This window comes from Camellia sinensis, chromosome 1 (assembly GCF_055761805.1).
Source record: "Camellia sinensis isolate YWXY chromosome 1, ASM5576180v1, whole genome shotgun sequence".
NCBI lineage: Eukaryota > Viridiplantae > Streptophyta > Magnoliopsida > Ericales > Theaceae > Camellia > Camellia sinensis.
The window spans coordinates 25,632,636-25,651,666 of NC_138961.1; the positions used below are offsets into that span (position 1 = coordinate 25,632,636).

General features: G+C 35.1%; 1 protein-coding gene across 2 annotated transcripts; it reads right to left on the reverse strand.

Annotated features, from left to right (window-relative positions):
• Positions 1-13,584: 13,584 nt before the first annotated feature.
• LOC114323274 (Pre-mRNA-splicing factor 3) lies at positions 13,585-19,016 on the reverse strand. Of its 2 annotated transcripts, XM_028270840.2 has the most exons (7): positions 17,944-19,016; positions 16,359-16,619; positions 16,185-16,209; positions 15,790-16,079; positions 15,505-15,699; positions 15,258-15,418; positions 13,585-14,809 (listed from the first exon to the last, which is right to left on the reverse strand). In XM_028270840.2, exons 1-7 carry the CDS (start codon positions 18,853-18,855, stop codon positions 13,930-13,932), a joined length of 2,724 nt encoding a protein of 907 aa, XP_028126641.2. In that variant the 5' UTR covers positions 18,856-19,016; the 3' UTR covers positions 13,585-13,929. The 2 variants fall into 2 exon arrangements, with proteins under 2 accessions (XP_028126641.2, XP_028126640.2); XM_028270839.2 differs by having other exon boundaries at positions 15,790-16,209.
• Positions 19,017-19,031: the final 15 nt, after the last annotated feature.

Genomic DNA, 19,031 nt, shown 5'->3' on the forward strand with positions numbered 1-19,031 from the left:
TTACCATGATTACTTTATAAGGAATCTTCATGATGCTTTATCGGGACATACTTCTGTTAAAAATTGTCTTTTACTCGTCTTATAAATGTGCTCATTTTAAGAGGAAAAAAAAATATTGGGTCCTGTTTTTCCTACTTCGCTTCAAAATTTCTAGATCTTAATTTGTTCAACTAGGTTGGAGCTAAAGACATGGAATTATTTGTTTTTCATAAATTCTATAATTTCACCTGTCCACTTTGCTCATTGTTCAAGTCAAACTGAATTGAGTTAACTGAACATTTGAGTCAGCATGCTTTCAAACATTTAGTGGAACCCTTTTATGTTTCAAGCAGTATGACTTTACATTATGAACATGAAGATGCAATCATCCTTCAAATTTTACAGATTTGTGTTTTGAGGCTTGATCAGCATGCTCATGTGTGGTGTATGAAGAACCCACTGTTATTGGCAGATATCAATATGTGTCACCTGTAAAACCAACGATTCTTGAGGTTCACATAATATAAAAAGCGGATAAAGTAAATAAAATTGCTATATTTTTTTTTATTTTTTATTTTTGGTTTAGAGGGTGATTTTTGAACTATTGGTTTTCGTTCTAAAGTTTATTTCTGAACCATGTAATTTTGTTTGGAAATCAACCTCTGAATGAAAAATGGTGTGTGAACTTAGAGAAAGTTGTGTGTGGAAATTGAAGCTCCCAAAATAACACTTCCGATAACCCAACCCTAGATTTAGTATTGCCACACTAGTGGCATTGAGTTTCGTTCATAATTGGTCTTGGTGTTCAATGACTGTCATTTTCTATTGCTATAAAGTATAAATGAACCAATTCTGAATTTCATTCTGAGTTGGTCCCACTGTGAGACTCAATTCCAGGTACCCAAAATAGCCTAAATGTCAGCAATTCAGCATACATTCTGACACATTATAATGCATCAATGTTTGAAGCATTTGCTCATGTCTGTTTGTCTCTTTGTAGTGTGTTGAAATTTCCATTACCATTATAATGTTTTAAGAAATTTCACTTGTACAGGAACCTGTTTATTGGGTATTGGGTAAAGTAGTAAACTGCTGGAAAGGCTAATTTTTCAGCAAAGTGTGGGTTTAGAAGAAACTGTTGTCCTTCAGCTAGGAGGGTGTCCCATCAAATGAAAATATGGTGTGCCAGAAGATTAATTTTATTCTGTCAAATCTTAATCTACTAATGAAATATTTTTTATTTTAAATTTTATTTTTAAGTTTCAATACTTTGAAATTCCATTGATATTATATGTTAACTTCTTTAATGCTTTTCCATGACTAGAAAATGAAACATTTTGTATGTATCTTCTGTATACATAAGTTGTATTTGTGCTGATAAAAAAAAAGAAGAAGTTGTATTTACGGTTTTATGTTTTTGTTCAATTATGCACCAGCAATGTAATCAATATCTGTAGATGCGATTATATTGAATGACAGCTGTTACTTGAGCTTTATCTTCAGTTTTCCAGTTATCAATTCAAGTAGCTTGAAAATGTTCTATTATTTGTGAGACCCCTAATTTTTGACATATCCTGAAATAATTTTGAAATTTCAGGCTAGTGAGCTTGTCAGAAAAGAGTATGGCTTTAAATGTAGACTCTTTAGACAACTAGAATCGAAGGGAGAAAGTTCCATGAAGGTTGATAAAACTCGAGCTGTTGTGAAGGACCTGCACTCAAGAATTAGAGTTACAATTCACAGAATTAACTCAATATCAAAGAAAATTGAGGAGCTAAGAGACAATGAGCTTCAGCCACAACTCGAGGAGTTGATTGAAGGGTATGTGATGGCTGTCCTTTTTATTAGTGCTTAATATATTAATATACCACCGAAACCATCGAAACTTGGCACAGACAGCTTGTTCAGGCCTAAATAGACTTTTAGGAACAAACGGGACCTCGATTGGATCTCCAGTTAGAAAATTAGAAGAAAAATTGTAAAACACAAGACTTAAAAGGCCCGTTCAGGAGCCAAAATTGCGAAATGACCACCGAAACTCCCGAAACTTGGCACGGACAGCTTGTTCAAGCCTAAATAGACTTGTATTAACAAACAAGACCTCGATTGGATCTCTGGTTAAAAAATTAGAAGGAAAAATGTAAAACACAAGACTTAAAAGGCCCGTTCGGGGGTCGAAATTTTGAAATGACCACCAAAACCACCGAAACTTGGTACGGACAGCCTTTTCAAACCTAAATAGACTTGTAAGAACAAACGGGACCTCTATTGGATATTTGGTTAGAAAATTAGAAAGAAAATTGTAAAACACAAGACTTAAAAGGCCCGTTCGGGGGCCGAAATTGCGAAATGACCACCGAAACTACCTAAACTTGGCACGGACAGCTTGTTCAAACCTAGATAGACTTGTAGGAATAAACGGGACCTCAATTGGATTTCTGGTTAAAAAATTACAAGAAAAAATGTAAAACACAAGACTTAAAAGGCCCGTTCGGAGGCCGAAATTTCGAAATGACCACCGAAACCACCAAAACTTGGCACGGATAGCCTTTTCAAGCCTAAATAGACTTGTAGGAACAAACGGGACTTCTATTGGATCTCCGGTTAGAAAATTAGAAGTAAAATTGTAAAACACAAGACTTAAAAGGCCTGCTCGGGGGCCAAAATTGCGAAATGACCACCGAAACCACCAAAACTTGGCACGGACAGCTTATTGAAACCTAAATAGACTTGTAGGAACAAATGGAACCTTGATTGGATTTCCGGTTGGAAAATTACAAGAAAAAATGTAAAGCACAAGACTTAAAAGGCCCGTTCGTGGGCCGAAATTGCAAAATGACCACTGAAACCACCGAAACTTAGCACGGGCAGCTTGTTCAAGCCTAAATAGACTTGTATGAGCAAACAGCACCGATTGGACTTCTCGTTACAAAATTAAAATCAAAATTGTGAAATTCATATCGAGGCTTTTTTTTTTTTTGTCAATCTAATAATGTTTTTTCTTTTTTCATGTGACAGATTGGCAATGGTGGAAAACAATTCGGGCTGCATCACAAGATTTGATTTTGTGTTTTTGAAAATATTTTGACATAGGATTTTGGTAAATGATTTATGGATTAAATGTTTAGCATCAAAATATTTGGTTTTGTGTTTTTGAAAATATTTTGACATAGGATTTGGTAATGTATTTATGGGTTTGATGCTAGTAGTTTGTAAGTACTTTGGTATGCATGTTTTAGATTGTCAGAGAATTGTAATTATGTTTATTGAGATTTTTTATATATATTAATTTTGAATTAGTATGAATGTCTTGCACAGGTGTATTATTATTTACATTACATTTGTGTATATATTGTGCACAGGAAAACAGGTGTTTTGGATTATTTTGAACAGGAAAATTATTAAAATCAAAATTTGTGTAGTGAATTTTTAGTGACAGGTGGTATTTTGGTCGCTGTTAATATATTTGGCGACAACATATTGTTTTTGTCGCTAAAAGTTAGTGGTTATTCCAAGAACTTTTAGCAACCAAAACTTACTCGTCGCTAAAAACGTGATTTTTAGCGACCAAATTAATTTTGTCGTTAAAGAGTACTTTTGGCGGCGCATTTATTTGTCACTAAATCTATATAGCCTATCCAAATTTTAACCTTTTAGCAACAAATTGTAATTTTATAGCGACAAAATATATGATTTTTGGCAACTAATTTTGCTTGTTGCTAAATGTCTACATACGGTGACAATTTCTGATTTCGTCGCCAATACTTTTAGTGACAGGCCTTTGGCGACCAATTGTAAACTTGTCACCGATTCTTTTGGCGACGAAATTTGTACTTTTGGCGACCAATTTTTGGGTCGCCAAATGTGCTTTTTGTTGTAGTGAAGATTGAAGATTCGTCACGGGTAGTGTTCACAGACCATTTTATAAATCATGAATCCTGTGAACCCGCTCCCTACTCATACCACTCCCACAAATCAAGTGACTTACAATTTGTGCGTTGTAGAATATTCATTCTACGGGAAACCAAACAACGACGACACCGAGGTTAAATAAATCACAAATTTATTTCACATATCTTCTTATAGGTCATTGATTTGAAAAAATCATCCCTGATTTTATTCCCAATTGTTTTTTTTTGTCTCAAGTCAAATTTATCAAACCTATTGTCAAATCAGACGACTACCAAAGAGTCGCACATTCAGTCACTGTACCTACTCCATCACCAGTAATAACTATTCAACTCTCACTAATTTGGTAAGTATATCCTTCAATCATCTGTTATGTGCAAATGAGTTCTGAAATGATTTCTGAGAAGTCCAAACGAGTATAGAGATAGTTTCTGATCTGTCTGAACTCTTTGACTTCTTTTCACACCTTTATAGCTGAGCCGATCGTCCCCCGAGTCATCCGGCCGGTCGACCTCCCTGCTGCTCCTGCTCTTTTTCTTCTTCTTCTTCTTCTGCTTATTTCTTCTTCTCTTCTTCTGTTTATTTCTTCTTGTGGCCTTCTTCTTCTGCTTATTTGTGGTTATTTTTTTACTACGTAAACTTGCTTCACAAACTTTTTACAGACAATGTTACGTGATTTTTCGTTTGTCTCTGTTTTGGCCTTCAAATCATCTGTTTTTCCTACAGTTCAAATAAGCATTGATGTTATCTGTTTTTATTTTCTCTCTGTTGTCCTTCAAATCATCTGCTTCTCCTAACATTATTTAATAAGTTGAAATAAACATTAATGTTATGTGGTTTTATTTTTTTATCTGGGTTGCCCTTCAAACCATCTGCTTTTCCTAACATTATTTACGAAGTTGAAATAAATATTACTTTTGGCTCCTACATAAATAATTGTAATTGGTTTTTGCTCTGTTATTTTTTTATATCCACTCCAGAGTAGTTTGCTCTGTTATTCTTTTATATCCACTCCAGAGTAGTTTAAATATAAATTGTATGTTTATAGATGGATGTAAACAATTCCGATGACAATCAAAATACAAAAATGTGAACTCCCAAATTTGAAATGAAATTAATTAACATGTTGAGAGAAGAGGTTAAAAAAAATCAAACAACGGGCTGTACTACTATGTGGACAATTAGGCATTGGAATCGAGTTGCACAATCTGTATGGATTTCGGTATATAGCAAAGCAGGTGCGACCAAAATATCAGCGATTGAAAGCTAATTACCAAACGTTTAAGCGACTGCAGGCACAGACTGGTCTGGGATGGGATCCCATTGTAGGCACTGTTGTTGCACCAGATGAATTTTAGGATAAGATTTTTCATTAACCTATACCATTTTCAATTTTTTTTTTTTAACATTTTATCACACATACAGTATGCTTAATTCAATATTTTCAATTGTTGTAGGCTACCAGAAATATAAAGAAGTTTAGGATAAAAGGATTTGAGTATTTTCAAGAAATGGCGAAAATTGTTGAAAATTGTTGTGCCACAGGGGTCTTGTCTCGTGCATCCACACAAAGAGCCCTTGACTCAGATGAAGAAGATGTAATGCTAAATAAATTTTGGAACCCTAAAGTTGGTGGGAGTAATGCTGCTGAAGCCATTCCTGTTGACTTATTCAGCGATGAATACATGGATCCAGCGAAAGGCAAAAGTCACAAGAGGGGCCCTACAAGCAACCAAACTGACAGGTGCGACAAAAATATCAATCAGCGATTGAAAGCTGATTACCAAACGTTTAAGCGACTGCAGGCACAGACTGGTCTGGGATGGGATCCTATTGTAGGCACTATTGTTGCACCCGATGAATTTTGGGATAAGGTTTTTCATTAACCTGTACCATTTTCAATTTTTTTTTTTTTAACATTTTATCACACATACAGTATGCTTAATTCAATATTTTCAATTGTTGTAGGCTACCAGAAATGTAAAGAAGTTTAGGACAAAAGGGTTTGAGTATTTCCAAGAAATGGCGAAAATTGTTGTGCTACAAGGGTCTTGTCTCGTGCATCTACACAAGGAGCCCTTGACTCAGATGAAGAAAATGTAATGCTAAATAAATTTTGGAACCCTGAAGTTGATGGGAGTAATGCTGCTGAAATCATTCCTGTTGACTTATTCGACGATGAGTACATGGATCTAGCGAAGGGCAAAAGTCACAAGAGAGGTCCTACAAGCAACCAAACTGACAATGGTCATTCGAAAAAGTCACGGTCAAGTGGGTTCGATGATGTGTGCGCAGCTTTCACATCCTACGTACAGGCAAAAATAGAACATTCACACGCACTATCAAACGAGACAGAGGCTGTAAGTGTAGGTGGTGATGAGTATTCCCTTGATGCATGTCAAGATGTATTGCTAGAGCTTGGGGACATACCACCGGTGCAGTATGTTAGGGCACTGACACTGTTTAAAGACAAGGAACGACGAAGGTTTTTATGCGTACTCCTACCCATATGCGCCTAGCTATAATCCTCGCTTTGCAGTGAAGTGAGAAGTTATGTTTTGATTGTATTAGCGAATCTCCTTGTTGTTCTGCAAGATGATTTCATGATTCCTGATTTGTTTTTTTATCATTTTTTTTATTCCATGAGATGCTCTTTCTTTTCCATCTTCGTATGTTTAATTTTATTGAACTTTTAAGTAGTTTATGTTTTACATCAATATGCTGTGTTATTACAAGATGACTACATATTAAACAAATTCTCTTCTCGTATATATTTTAGTGGATGCTAGTAAATGACTAAGGCCGACTATTCATGTAGCCACTTTTTAATTCAGTTTCACCAATAATAGTAAGCGTTATCATATCGTCAAACATTATTTTATAATTATGTTTTTACTGTGATGTAGACGAAACAATATGTCATCTGACACAGAAAACAATGCAATGGCGATCTCATCAGAGAAGGATGAGGTTATTGAAGATTTTATGAATTTTTTGATGATTGCTTTCATGCATGACCATATCAACGCATCAAGCAGTCGCCGATCGCAGTGAACTTGTCCATTCAAAGGTGATGATTACATCTTCAGTTTATTAAATGGTCATCCAGAAACAATGATGAACATTATGCAAATGGATGCACAAATATTCATTTTATTGAAAGACACTTTACTCCAAAATGGCTTTATCGATACTGAACATATGCATATCAATGTGGAGGAATAGCTTGGAATTTTTTTATACACTTTTGCACAAAATGGTCGCTATCGACTACTGGCAGATAGATTTCAACACTCCACGGAAACAATTTGTCGGCACATAAAAATTATTATATAGGCATTGTGCAAGCTTGCATCAATGGTTATCAAACCACATAATCAAGACGAGATACCGGTAAAAAATTTAAATGACAGGAGGTTTTTTCCCTAGTTCAAGGTATGAATTTAATGATTGTCCTATAAGTTTTACATAACAATAAGGGACGATATTTTTTTTTTTTCTCCTGTTATAAAAGTAATATCCAAGTTTGTTTCGCTTTTGATGTCAAACAAATATCTTTCAATTAGGATTGTATCGGTGCTATCGATGGCACATTGGTGGATGCATGGGTCCCTGCTTCAAGACAAAATACATTCCACAATCGCAAATCTACGGTATCGCAAAATGTACTCGCAGCTTGCGACTTTGACATGTTGTTCACATTTATTAATTATGGATGGGAAGGTAGCGCTCACGACAACGTTATTTTAGTTAACTCTATTACAAGAGCTGATCTACAACTCCCATACCCATCCAATGGTGAGTGTCCCAAAATAACATACGGTGCACATTTCGAAATTATTTTTTTGTACATCTGTTTGACAGAACAGTACATTCATTATTTACATATATGCAAGTATTATTTAGTGGATGATAGTTTCACGAATATGCCTGGATTTCTTGCCCCATTTTGTTCCCAACACTATCACTTGCAAGAGTTTCATGTTCATCATTATTCAGGACCTAAGGAATTGTTTAACCATCGACATTCATCGTTACGCAATGTCATAGAAAGAACATTTTGTGTTCTGAAGAAGCGATTCCCAATATTGCAGTCCATGCCAAATTACAAGTCTACAAAACAAGGCCCTCTCGTGATTGCATGTTGTGTACTGCACAATTGGATCCGTTTGCATGCAGATATGGACCCATTCTTCATGGAAGCTAATAATGAAATGGCCGCAGAAGCAAAAGCAGACGGGCTTGTTGGAAACAAAACTGACTATGTTGACATGTCACAACATGGGTTAACGTACCAATCTAACTTTAGGGATGCAATTGCTACTGCTATGTAGCAAAATCATGTTGGCCATGGATAAATTTGTGATGTGAATAAGGCAAGTGAATATCGTAGTGACTAATGGTTTTAAATGTATAATTATTTTACTAGTTTCAATCATTATGACACATTTATTACATAACTTCGTCCACTTTACGTAACTATAAATTTAATGACTTATTTTCTCTTTTTGTAGGATAACTAACAATGAGGACGACGATTGGGCAAAATGGCAATTAAAGGAAAGTGAACACAAAGATCATCACATGGTCAATCAACAAAATGTTATTACGTCAATGAAGACACTTAAATATGTTGTTAATGCAATGTATAATATGCATGGTCAAACACTTTATTGAATTTGATGGTCGAATGATGCATACAAAAATTGTAGTTTATGATATTCATTCAGTTTATGATGTTCATTAACTTTTTATTAAAAAAAATTTGTTGGCCATGGATAGATTTGTTATTAATTTTAATTTTTTTATTAATTTGTATACGACATTTTTTTATTACTTTATTTTTTTTCATTGTATTGAAATTTTGGCTTTCTTAGTAATTTAAATGTTTTTTTATTAATTGTTTTTTTTTTTTTGTTCATCATATTAACATAATGGTTTTGTTAGTAATTTTTATACCAAACAAGTTTTTATTAATTTTTTTTCCTTTTTATTAAAGAAAACATATATTTACTACTTTTTAACTTTTTTTATTTCATTTTAGCCAAAAAAAATTTCTTAATTTGTTTTTTTCATTTCATTAAAATAATGATTTTGTTATTAATTTAAATTTTTTGAACTTAATTTGTAGACGACATATTTTTATTAATTTACTTTCTCATTTTAAAACAATTTGAAGGCTATGTTATTAATTTTAATTTCTTTTTATTAATTATTTTTTTGTTCATGTTAACATAATGGTTTTGTTATTTTCAGATATTATACCAAACAAGTTTTTATTAATTCTTTTTTAGGGTGTCCTAAATAAGTCCACTTTTTGATTTTTTGGACTAAAAAGTTAAGGGAAAAAATATGGTTATTTGGGATAACTTTTTGACTTTTTACGAAAAAATGTGTATTAAAAAATTGTATAAATTAGTGTATAGGAGAAGATTGGATGGAATAGGTGGTACGGTAGGCTGAATGCAGGGACAGCGTTGGTAGAGTAGAGGTTGGGAGATGTTTCCCTGCTTTTCGAACATTGAATTGGAGGTGCTATACGATCGTGGGGACCCACCACGAGTCCCGTTTTGCTAATCAAAATCGTCAAGCTGTAGAACTCGTCAAGTACTATGTTCTTGTAAAAAATCACGTTGATCGAATATCGATTGCTATCTGATCGGATTAGTTTGTTTTCAACCGTTAATTATAACACCATCCATTTTATAAATTTTAACTGATTTGATCATATAGTTATCGATATCTGATCAACGTGATTTTCACTGGCATATAGTACTCGACAATTTCTACACATTGAACGGTTCAGATTATTAAAACGAGATCCATGATGGGTCCCCATGGGCCGAACAACACTAAGTTATTAGTGCACCTAAATAGAAGCTCGTTTCAAAAAAGTGAGCTCTGCCTGTCCCACATCAGAGTTGTTTGAAAATTTGTTTTGTGTAAAATTATTTTTTTCATATTTTTTTTTTTTGGTGAATAGTGATTACTTTATAACTTTTTGAGTAATTTTTTTAACTTTTTTGCTTTTTTTTGAGAGCCCAAACCAGGCCTAATTCTTTTTTCCTTTTCATTAAAGAAAATGTATAATTATTAATTTTTAACTTTTTTATTTCATTTTAGCGGATTTTTTTTATTAAAAAAATTATTTTTTTCATTTTATTAAAATAATGGTTTTGTTATTAATTTAAATTTTTTATAATTAATTTGTTGACGAGATATTTTTATTAATTTACTTTTCTCATTTCCAAACAATTTGAAGGTTTTGTTATTAAATTTAATTTCTTTTTATTAATTGTTTTTTTTGTTTTGTTCATGTTAACATAATGGTTTTGTTATTTTCAAATATTATACCAAATAAGTTTTTATTAATTTTTATTTCCTTTTTATTAAAAAAAAGTATAATTATTAATTTTTAACTTGTTTTATTTCATTTGAGCAGATTATTTTTTTTAATTTATTTTTTTCATTTCATTAAAATAATGGTTTTGTTATTAATTTAAATTTTTTTATTAATTCGTAGACTTTTTTCATTTTATTAAAATGAAAGCTTTGTTACACATTTATTAATTTCTTTTTATTAATTTTTGCACGAATTTCTTTTTTAATTTCATAATATAACTCACAAATTGTTATAACATTGTCACTGGTTAATTTTACAGTGCAGAAAAAAAATTGACTATTCATTACGTCAATACAAAAGATTACAACAAAATAAAATAACCACAACAAAATGAGAAAACAAAATAAGAAAACAAAATGTAACCGCAACATGTGTGAACCATTTAAACGCTCATCGAAACAAGTTAAGCATCATTATCAGGTGGTGGTAGAGGTGGAGGGAAGTAGTGATGGTACACCTGTGTGACTCGATGGTCAATCTGATCAATGCGGTTCCTTGTCACTTCATCATGTCTCCCCAAGTCTACACGAAACTCACCAAATTGTTGAATTAGTAAGTTCTGAGCGGCGACAAATTCATCGAACCGAGTACTCAATGTATTGACCTGATTATCCATTTGTTGTTTCCATTGTAGGCGCTAATTGTACTATTCTTGTTCCAATGCTAAATAATCAGTCCAATATTGGGGTTGTTCATTTGATGGCATGGCATTGTCATTGGGTTCTTCCTCATCAGGTATTGGTTCATTTTCAAAATTAATAGAGCCCAGTAAGTTTTCAGCACCACCAACTCGGGTCAGTGTGTACTCAGAAATTGGTAAAGTGATTCTCACATCTACTTCACCTTCAAGGTTAACATTATGCGCTTTTAAAATTTTGATTAACAAAGCTCCAAAAGGTAGTAACCGGCCACTGAGAGTACTAAGTTTTGCAACCATCATTTCTCTCAGTAATATGTAACATAAATCTAATTTTTATCCAATTTCAAAACAATATAACAAATAAACATTAAAACATGGAACAATATCAAAATGTCCTTTTTTGGGAGTGACATTTTCAACTATCCATCGATGAAGAATACGAAGGTGGGGTTTTCAATGTCTTGCTTGTAAATTAGTGCCGGTGAATCGGCTCTCACAAATTGTGGTATAAATCTCAGTTAGATCACCAACAATGTTAGCTAACTGAGTCTCAGTTTGAAAATAACATTGCAAATCTTTCGTTTCAACTCCAATAATTTGTGCGAAAGTGCGAGGGTTGAGGGTGATTACTTCCCCCTTGACATAAGAGGTCAGACTGAACGGTTCCACTTGTTCCTCAGCAAATGTCAAGTGAAGGTAAAATAAATATACAAGACGGGGATATACCTTATGTGGTAAATTAGTTAAAGGTAACCATTCCATCGTATTCGGTCTTCCAAGCAACAGTGGATCATATTGAAAAGGTAACTTTACCTTTCTCCCCGTAACAATTGGTCGATTAGCAAAATTTGAATAAGCTTTTTCGTGATGATATGTGAGAAAATCAACAGTTGGATAGCGATGATGTTGTTGCTGTGGTTGACGTTGTACAGGGTTAGAGGTTTCGCCACGTTCGGGTCTCGTTCTTTTTGTTCTCGGCATGATGACTACAAAAGTTAAGAGAAATATATGAAAAATGTATAGTAAAATGTATAATGTTGGTGTGAAAAAAAAAGGAACAGATAGGCAAACTGAGCCTCTTAACCAACAGATAGCGAAACTGAACGCAGAATGCGAACTGTGGCTGAAACCAGATGACCGGCCGGTTGTCCCGTATGGTGATTCTTCGCTTCCTGCAACTCAGCTCTGAAACTATCAAGAATATGAAATATAACTCAGCTCTGAAACTATCAAGAATATGAATTGTGCTTCAAACTAACCTCTTCTCTCTTCCTTCACACTTCACATGGATATCTACACTGAATGTAGTTAATATTGTGGGGTAAAGGAGTTGCTGAAGTTGTTGGAATAAGATGTTGAAGATGGTGTGGTTAAATGAATGCATAGGTAATGACTTATATAAAGGCTCAGGTTCAGAAGGTCCAGAAGATTTTTTTTTTTTTTTTATTTACTTTTCATTTCTTACTGAATATTTTTTTTTGTTTTCCTTACTTGAATTTAATTTCTGCCGTATATATGTGTGCAGGTTTTTGGCTTCTTCTTCATTTTCCTTTAATTTCTGTCGTATATATGTGCGCAGAATTTTGGCTTCTTCTTTCTTTTCCTTTATCGCACTGAGTGATGAACTGAATGAATTGACATGCTGTAGGTCTATTGATGAACGAAATTATAGTATTACCCTTTTTTGTTTTGTTCTTACATAACAACCTGCTATTGAAGTCAAGATGGGCGAATTGGTCATTTTGTACACAAATATCACTCTTGCCCCCAATTATACGACATTCGCAAGTGGGTGAGAATCAGACGACAATAATGCACCAACGAAAAAAAACGATTTTTTTATTAGATTAATAAAATTTAATAAATGAAAAAATATTGATAATGTTTGATAACGTTTACGTTTTGATTTGTATTTAAAAATATTGACCACACTTATTTTTGTTAATTTTTATCACTATGTAATCTCCAAAGTTGTTGGCTTCAACAAAATTTTTGAAACATATTAAAAACATATTGTACAAAATATTTGTACAGGTCGTAAAAATGAAATGATAGAAAAATTAATTGACACAAAATAATTGACATAAAAGTTATTTTTAAAAAAAAAATATTTGAAAAAAAAAATTGCTTAAAAACAATTAATTGAAAAAAATATTTTTTTTTATTTGAATATTTTAAAAATAATTTGATTATAACTACTGATCAAAAATTCGAATATCGATATATGAATTGTATGTTTGATTATCACCTATAGGTTGAATTAAGTTTTGAAAACTATCACCAAACAAATTTTCCTACGTCACATGTCACATAAAACTTTCAAAACTCAATTCCACATACAATTCAAAACTCAATTCAACACTCTATTCAAAAACCATAACTAAACAAATTTTCTACGCTCAAATCATAATTTCACAACTCACAAACTCAAAATACAACTCATACTCTCAAATCATATTTACAAAACTCTATCAATCACAACCTAGGATTTTCTCTCCCACTTTTGGTAATTGTATTCCAAATTCCGGTGTACCAAAAGATGAGAGAGAGAGAGAGAGAGAGAGAGAGAAAATCAGACAACATATGAGTAGGCCGTGTCGATGTAGAAATAATGAAAAATTAGAAACACAGAACCATAACAAAAAAAAAAGGGTTTTTCCAAATGCATAACAAAGTCATGCAACCACTGCATACTCAAAAGTCAAACCACAATAGACAACAATAATATCGTGCAGAAGTTCGTGCAATTGATACGAATTTTGGATCTGTTCCAGAAAAATGTGCATGCAGAAATACAGTTACAAGTGTATCATTCATTTCGCTAAAAATCAGCAGCACCCGTTCTCACCTCGTAGAATTATGAGCCTTGCATCAAGTGATTAACAGTATAGCTCAAGAACTTACCACATCGTTGAACCTAACCGAAATACGAAGCAAAGAAGCCGAATTGACAACACCACGATCCAACAACTAGTTGGGAATTACTTAGCTCCTCAAATTACATTTGGTCCTCAGTGAAGTTAACAGAAAGATCCCAATAGTGACCAACCCCAGCATCAGAAAAGATTTTACGGGCAGCTGCTTCAGTCCTGCACTCGTGAACAGAAAACCTATTGAAGCTGGGCTTAGCAACGCTCCCTTGCCAGACTAACATGCACTTGTTGACGGGTTTTTCCTCATCTTCATCACCATCTTCATCCTCGATTTTCACAGCAGAAGCCCAGTCTATACGCTTCAGCATAAGCTTTCCATACCTTTTAATGGATTTGTTCCCACCTTCAACAACCACAACGCTTATGCTGTCAGAAATTACAGCACAACCCATCAACCGGTTCTCCTGGGCATTAACATCAACCTTGAAGCGGGTCTGTGGGTGTGAAAGGTCATTGATCTTGTATACTGAAACTATAGTCTCAAGAGTGCTCGGGTCATCAAAAAGCTTCCTCTCTTTCTTTTCACGACGTTCATCAGGAGTGAGCTTGCGTGCAATGTTCCTATCGATGTGAGCTTGTTCGCGCTCGGCAGCTGCACTCCGGATTTCCATTTCAAGCCTGGTGGGATCTTGAGTTGCTTCGGAGCCAAGAACCTTCATGAGATTGCTCATTTTAACTTTCGGTTTTGGGGGTTCTAACAAGCCTTGCCGAATCATCTCCTGCCTATCCATTTCCCTAGCCAGACGCCGCTGTTTTCGGAGTTTCTTCTGCTCCTTCTTGGTTAGTTTCAGGGGTTGAGGTGGTGGTGCCGCTGGTTCGGCAGGGGGCTCAATAGGACGAGGGTGTTGCACATAGATAGTTATGTTCTCCATCCTCAGTTTATCTTCAGCTATGTTACCATCAGTGATGTCGCCATAAGTACCAGAATGCAAAAGAGGTTGATCCCTAACAAATTAAGCAAGCAAAATAGCAAAGCATCATTTACATATATTGCAGCAACTAACATTAACAAAAGATGTGAAACAAGGAAAAATCAAAAAAATGGAAATGCCAATTCCCCTTCCGTAACATTAGTTTAAAAACAAAATCTCCTTGATCCTGAAGCAAAATTTCCCTTATTTCCAGTACCTAAATAAAAGTACATTAAAACTTCGAAGTAAAACCACATGCATCTTCAATCCAAATTACAGAAAGTGTTTAAAGCCATTAAATAAATCTTTTGGACTGCTGCTTCTGGCCTTATTAACCAGGAGGAGAAAATATATATATAGCTTCATCCCTAGATCCAACTTTGCAATTTCAACCATAATCTACCAATAGAGAAGTTTGTGCCGAGTTAACGCCATCCACACACCACAAGAAGGGGGAAAAAAGAGAGAGAGAGAGAGCTTACCACCACTCGATTTCAGGAATCAGTTCCTTCGGTTTTTCTTTGATTATTACTCTCTCTGATACCTCTATCAGGTTTGGATTTATATCAGGCTCTGCTTTTGCCTTCGCCAGTTGAGCCTGCTTTGCCTTCAGCTCTTTGGCTTGTGCTTCTCCAAATTGACTCTGGCATTTATTGGCAACAACAACAACAATCAAAGCCATAAAATTCAAAGACAAAAATAAAGAGAACAAAAGGCAACACTAAATACCTTCAGTTTAATAATCTCCGCATCTTTTGACCATTTGCCTTCCTCTACAAACTGAAAACTCATCCTCTTAGGCCTCAAAAGCTTTTTTGAATCAATACCCATTCTTGCATCAAAATGGGGATTTTTTTCTGGGTCTACATCCAATTCAGGTTTAAGAATTTGAAATGCATCTTTCTTTTGCTTGTTAATGTTCACCTGGAGAATTTGTTTCAAGATCAGAAGCAAGAACCAAAAATAGCATCAAAACAAAACAGATGAGAGTGAGCATAGAAATAAGGAACAGACCTTAAGGGTGCTCAGGTTGGTTACTTTAGTTGTGCTCACCACATTTCCATGCTCATCTATTTCCCTACCTAGCGCATCCAAACGAAGAACAGGGGCCTTGGCAGGCTTTGATTGGAAGGTAACCTCTGGTGGCATCTGTCCTGGAAACATGTTTATAAGAGGAGCAAACTGTGGATCTTGCCGAAATCCCATCTTGGCAGCAAGCTCTTGTGCACGTTTCACAGCTTCAAAATTGGGTGCTGTAAGCCCAGCTTGAGGAACCGTCCCACTTGCAGAAGGCTGCAAAGAAGCTGCAGCAGCAGAAGGTAAAGTGGATGCACTCACAGGTGTAGGAAGTAATCCAGAACTAGAGGATGGGACTTTAAGACCCTCCTTTGACGCTACATTCAGCATACCTTCTGAATTTGCAACCTTATTTGACTAAATGAGAAAAATGAGGTCATGTCATCAATTGCATAACAGAGGAAAATTTAAACAGGCAATGTGCAACAATGATTTGAAAATAATTAATAAACAATTAAAAAAGAAAAATATAAAGGGGTTGATTGATTTCCTGATTAATAACCTACCAGTGGAAGTTTCTTCATATTCTCTTTTAGCTCCTTTTGCATTTGTAAAACTCTCTTGGCTTTTGCTAAAACATCAAGAGAGAGATTTCCACTTTTGCTAGCTGGAGCTGTCCCATCTGTACTAGATTTTCCATGAACCTCATGAGACCCGGGAATACTAACTCCCTTATTTTCATTTGGGGTAGAAATCAAAGATACCTTGGTAGGAGGGGAATGGCTAGGGGCCAAAGATGCCTCCGCTAGAGTCCTAGATGCCATAACCTGCAAGTAAGAAAAGTGAAATGCACAAATCAATGTACAAATCAGAACCCACCAATCCATTTTCCATGTCACACATACACAGTACCAAATCACTACGAAGAATTAAACATAAAGATAATCAAAAGCAACAAATATCTAGAAAAGCAAATTTAAACATAAAGATAATCAGAAGCAACAAATATCTAGAAAACTGGAACTACTTACCAAAATATATAAATATATATCTAGAACTTCGTCCTGTTCTCATGCCACAAAATTGCATTCCAATCAAATCATTCGCGAATAGTCCACATAAGTTTGACAAGTCTAGTTCTAGCTAACCATTTACAATCAACAAAGATAGCCAGAAGCTGAATATATTGATTATTAAAGAAGATCTCATACCTATACTGTTCTATTTGAAAAAGGCTAAACACCACGTAAGCTTTACCCGCTATATCATCAACAAGGTCCATAAGATTGTAACAGAAATTTTACAGAATTCATAATATCTACACTAATTAATGTGGGATAATAAACTGACAGAAATGAAGATCTCATTACATTTTTAGTAAGACAACACTACTAATGTAATTCCGCATTTTAGACAACCAATCTAAGCCACCACTGCTATATTAGCAGTCCCTCAAATATCATTTCAAGGTCCTATACAATTATCAACTGAACTTCAAAATTATCTTCAAAGAAAATTTACAAAGAAACTGTAGAGGGGCGATAGCTAATTCACAAATATCATAACCAAAACAAATATCATGGGTGAATCCCTCTGTAGATGGCTTTATGGACTTTCTAAATACTAAGAGCATCTCCAATCCTTTTGAATTTGATGAGAAGGAATGAAAAATGAGCTTCAATCCTTTGAATCAAATCAAGGGAGAACCAAATCCTTTCATCAAATTGTAATGAATTGCAATGACTCATAGTGAACCACAATTGAATCATAAGATTCACTCAGGCTATGTTTGGGAAGTTGGGTGTATAGCCAAAAAGTCACTATAAATTGTCGCGACATTATATCTACATTCTGCTTTTCATTATTATTTTTAAGTAAAAAAAACAACTAAAATAGTCAATTCACAAATGGGGCAATATAAAATTCAAGTGCATGAATAGAATCGTTTTACTTGAAACTCGTGTCAAATCGAGTGAATTGAGTCGTGAATCATAAAATTCTAAAAACCATGATCCCATCCTCATGCACTTCATTAGTGCATTACCAGTTTGTATCTTCTAGTTTTTTTATCATAAAAGTCAACATAGTGTAGTCTTCTACTCCTACAATACTAAATATAAGTAAATACACTGAACTGGTACAGAAACTCACATTGTCTATTGCATCACTCCGGTTTGGGGCAGCAGCAATCTGATGATTCTGATCATTATCAAACGACTCATACTTTGGTTGTTTCTTCACTATTTTCTCATCAAAATCCTCATCAACATTAACATCTGCATCTTCTTTCTTCACTCGATCCTCAAACTTCCTCCTATCTCTCTTCTCTCCCCTAGAAATCGCATTGCTGTCTCTTGCCTCATCATCCTTGACTCCATCGTCAAATCTCCTCCTCTCTCTCCTCTCTTCCCTCTCTCCCCTCTCTCCTCCGTTCAATTCCTTAGCAACGTCCTCAGCCTTATCTCCAAACCGCCTCCTCTCCTTCTTCTCTTTCCTCTCCTCCGAAACCCTAGCTTTCTTCTCGCTTCCATCAACACGATCTTCGCTGTCTCCTCTCTCCTTCCTCTTCTGCGATGTCGACGAATGCCGCCTCTCCACTGACTCCTCTCTCAAAGCCCTATCTCTACTTCCCTCTCTCTCATGCGAACTCTCCCTGTCTCTGCTTCGCTCTCGCTCACTCCTCGGCTCATACGATTTCTCACGCCTGTCGCGATGATCATGAGCCCTCTCTCTGCTACTTTCCCTCTCATTCCTTGGCTCGTGCGATCTCTCGCGGTCTTGAGAGTACTCTCTGGATCTCCGGCTATCGTCCTTCTCGTTTCTCGATCTGTGATGATCATCGCCGCCTCGGTCTCGATGTTTTTCGTGCTTGGAGCGGTGCTTCTCGGCGGAGTGGGAGTGGTGGTGGTGGTGATCGTCATCGGCATCTCTGGATTTTAGTTTGCTGCTTCGCTGCTTGTGGTCTCGATCTCTGTGGCTTTTGCTTGAATCTCTGTATTCATCGATTGAATCTCTATCTCTCTCGCGTTCATCTCTGGCTTTTCGGCTCGATTTGCTATCCATTTTCTAGGGTTCTACTCTCTCTCTCTCTCTCTGCTTGATGGTTCTGGAAAAACAAGCGAAGGATGGAGAAGGATTGGGTTCGATTAGGTTTTACGATTTTATACTCTGAAATATTACAGAATCAAACGGTTCAACCGGACGGTTTAAGGAGAAAAACCGAGAACATCATCCGCTCG

Excerpts from the sequence above, each read along its gene's own strand:
- LOC114323274 (XM_028270839.2), bottom strand. The coding sequence starts at position 18,855 with ATGGATAGCAAATCGAGCCGAAAAGCCAGAGATGAACGCGAGAGAGAT. Across the intron at positions 16,620-17,943 it reads GGAGTGATGCAATAGACAAT|GTTATGGCATCTAGGACTCT; the intron begins GTGAGTTTCTGT and ends TCTTACTTGCAG. Across the intron at positions 14,810-15,257 it reads ATTCCTGAAATCGAGTGGTG|GGATCAACCTCTTTTGCATT; the intron begins GTAAGCTCTCTC and ends TTAATTTGTTAG.